The 3,350-nt window shown below is 51.7% G+C and overlaps 1 protein-coding gene across 1 annotated transcript; it reads left to right on the top strand.

Moving 5' to 3' along the window:
* The first annotated feature begins 133 nt into the window (after nt 1-133).
* On the top strand, nt 134-2,656 carry LOC120859776 (plasma membrane calcium-transporting ATPase 4-like). The gene is made up of 3 exons (XM_040235757.1): nt 134-622; nt 1,188-1,390; nt 2,345-2,656. Exons 1-3 carry the CDS (start codon nt 433-435, stop codon nt 2,639-2,641), a joined length of 690 nt encoding a protein of 229 aa, XP_040091691.1. The 5' UTR covers nt 134-432; the 3' UTR covers nt 2,642-2,656.
* Nucleotides 2,657-3,350: the final 694 nt, after the last annotated feature.

Below are 3,350 nucleotides of genomic sequence, written 5' to 3'. Positions count from 1 at the left end.
TCACCCAGGTGGGGTGAGCTGAGACGGGAGGGGTGGGGCTGGGGCCAAGGAGCAAGAGGTGTGACCTTACAGCGTGGCGGCTGAGGAGCAAGGCCCAGCGTTTCTGCAGGGGTGTTGGGGCAGGAGTTCGCTCTCCCGAGTCCATCTGCTCCTGTGGGAGGATGAGCATGTATCCATCATTAATGCAGCACTGACTTGTTAGCCAGCATGATAAGCACTTATTTGGGGTTCTCTGATCTTCAAAAACAGCCTTGTAGAGTAGGCATTATCCCCGTTTTACAAAGAGGTTAAATAAGTTTCCAAGTGTGACTCAGCTGGATAGCAGGAGGTAGGCCCTTTCAGGGGCAAAGGTGAGGCGAGGGGTCGTCTGCAAGGAAAGCTAAAAGGAGTGGTTCTTCTCCCTGCCAGGATTCCCCACTGAAGGCCGTGCAGATGTTGTGGGTTAATCTAATCATGGACACCTTTGCGTCGCTGGCCCTGGCCACAGAGCCTCCTTTGGACTCTCTGCTAAAGCGCCGGCCCTACGGCCGCAATAAGCCTCTGATCTCGCGCACCATGATGAAGAACATCCTGGGTCACGCCGTCTACCAGCTCACCGTCATCTTTCTCCTTGTCTTTGCGGGTGAGCCACGGGGAGGTTGGGGAGGGTGGGGTGGGGGCCAGTGTGTGGAGTGCGAGAAGGAGATGGGCAGAGAGGGGCCCAAGAGGAGGAGGGAGCAGGGCGCAGGCCGAGTCAGCGGGCAAGCAGCAGCTTCGCGCACCGGGTGCACCTCTGTTCCCACGCCGTGGTGCGCTGTGGCATTCTCTGACTCCTCTTAAGAATCTCTCAGGGGTAACTTCATGATACCTTTCTTTAGATCATGAAACTGAAGGTTAGGTCACATACTGAGTAGATAGCGGCACTGTGTTTCAAACCTATGTCTGCCAGACTCTAGCACGTGTAGTTTTACCGCCATGCATTGCCACAAGAAGGCAAATACTGATGGAACAAACTGAGAGAGAAGGTCAGAAATGCTGAGACCAGGGCTGACACCGAAAACGCCTGATGACTGTGTGGCTCGGACACTGACCGGTTAGAGTGGACACCAACCCTAAGCAACAGTGAGGCCCCACTCATCTGTCTTGACTCAACCTCAGCCCTCCCTGAGAGTGTACTCAATCTTCCGGTGCACCCCTCTCCCAACCAGGTGAGAAGTTCTTTGACATTAACAGCGGAAGGAGAGCGTCTCTGCATTCTCCACTCAGCCAGCACTACATTATTATATTTAACACCTTCGTGCTCATGCAGCTCTTCAACTCCCTCAAGATTCACGGGGAGAGGAATGTCTTCTCGGGCATCTTCCACAATCTCATCTTCTGCTCAGTGGTGCTGGGCACATTCATCGGCCAGGTGAGATTCCAGCTAGGATTGGGGTAGAAGGTCTGGGAACATAAAGGCCAGACCCTGGAAGTCAGGATTGCCTGGGTGCCCCAGAAGAGGGCTAGGGACTGAGGCTGCGGGCTGCACCCTTTGAGTTTCCCGGCTGGCTCTCATTTGCTCATTTCTCTAGAATCGGATCCCTCTATGTTGAGTGCTCCGGTGCACGGCAGCATGTTGATAGTGAATAAAATAAAATTTGTAGAATTCTTTGCTTAACTTTCTAGAACACAGAAATTTAACATAGTGACCGGGAGGAAGGTCACTGTCTTCTAACCCCCTTCATGCCTCGTACCGGCGCACTTGAAATGTGCACGCAGGTGCCGAATAGGCGTCTCTCTGTCCCTGCCGCTTTGTTCTGGAAGGGCTCATGGTACAAAGTGCTACACGATTCAAGAGTAAAGGAGAAGAAATGGCATGATGCCGTGTGTAGTTGCAGATAAGCCTGATGCGGATTCCTTCTGCGGGACTGGAGTCAAGGGCATGACTGCCCTGCTGGGGAAAGGATCGAGCGCCTTTCCTCTTGCCACCGTCAGAGATGTCCCAAGACAGGTGCCATGCAAGAGATGATGAGCACAAGACTGTCTGCCTCTTCCTTACTTGCACACTTCCTAAGTTTCCCTTCTCTGTCACTGTTGGCTTCCATCACAGGAAGCCCTTAGCTCCCCTTGATCCCCTCGCCTTTGCTTTAATAGTGTTCATAGTGACTGGAAACTCCCCATCAGAAGGCTCTGCAAAGACTGTTGGTGTCTCTCTTCCCTTCCCCCCATCTGGGTCTCTTCTTTCTACTTCCCCAACAAGCAGACCAGGGATTGCACCACAGGGATCCTGGGGCAGGGAGCTGACGTGGCTTTGGTGGCCTTGACTAGAGGGCTGGCTACCTGTTACTTGCCTCCCAGTCACAGGCTGCCTCTTTGTCTGTTCTAGATCATCATCGTGGAATTTGGGGGTAAACTATTTAGTTGTACCAACCTCACCCTGTCCCAGTGGCTTTGCTGCCTCCTCATTGGTATTGGAGAGCTGTTTGGGGGCCAGGTGGGTACGGACACAGCCTTCCTGCGGTCGCACAGCTGGCAGACCTCCCCTCCCCTAGATGAGATGGAGCAAGTGGCTTTGGAGACCCCCCCCCCCAGCTCCAGACCTTCGTGTTCTGCTTCCCCATTCCCTCTGCCACCAGGTTTTCAGGTTCTTTCCATCCTGAAGGATTCCAAGCCGAATGATTAGTGCCTGCCACTTCAGAGGCTTCTGATCTCTTCTCTAATCATGCCTGGAGACAGACAAATCCCTTAGCTTCTGAGATGGAAGTGGAAATTTTCAGTGCTGATTTTGCTAAAAAGAAAAAAGCAAGGGTCTTAGAAGCAGAAGCGTTTACAAAGCCCGTGTCTGCAGTGAAGCTGCAGTCTGGCTGTGCGTGCTCTGCCTCACGCAGCAGGACCCCCTTTCCTCTGCTGTTTCTCACCATCACCTTATCCAGGATGAATGCCTGACCATCACCTGAGATAAATTCAGACTCACGTGGTCTCTAGAGAAGCAGTATAGCGCATGGTTCAAAGCCCAGACTTTGCAACCGACTACCTTGGTTTGAATCCTGGTTGTTTTTTACAAACTGCATCATAGTGAGTACATTTCTCAGCAGCTCTGCCTCAGTTTCCTCAACTCAGGATAGCAAGGCCATTGTGAATCATTCTTAATCAGCAACCCCGTTTCCATATAGAAATGACTTAGACAAATGTCTAATACCTTGTAAATACTCAATAAATGTTAGCTATTAACATTATAATAATATAATCAGGTTTGATAAGAGTTTGATTCCTTCCCTAGTACCACTTTACAACTTCCCCTCATCATTAATTCTGCCCTGGGCTCCGCTTCTGCTTTGCAGACCTCAGGTCTCCACTGATCGGTGCCCAGCCACCTGAGTAATGGAGGCTTT

This window comes from Oryx dammah, unplaced genomic scaffold (assembly GCF_014754425.2).
Source record: "Oryx dammah isolate SB20612 unplaced genomic scaffold, SCBI_Odam_1.1 HiC_scaffold_3010, whole genome shotgun sequence".
Taxonomy (NCBI): Eukaryota; Metazoa; Chordata; class Mammalia; order Artiodactyla; family Bovidae; genus Oryx; species Oryx dammah.
The sequence above is the reverse complement of the archived record's forward strand: the minus strand, read 5'-3'. Positions and strand labels throughout refer to the sequence as shown.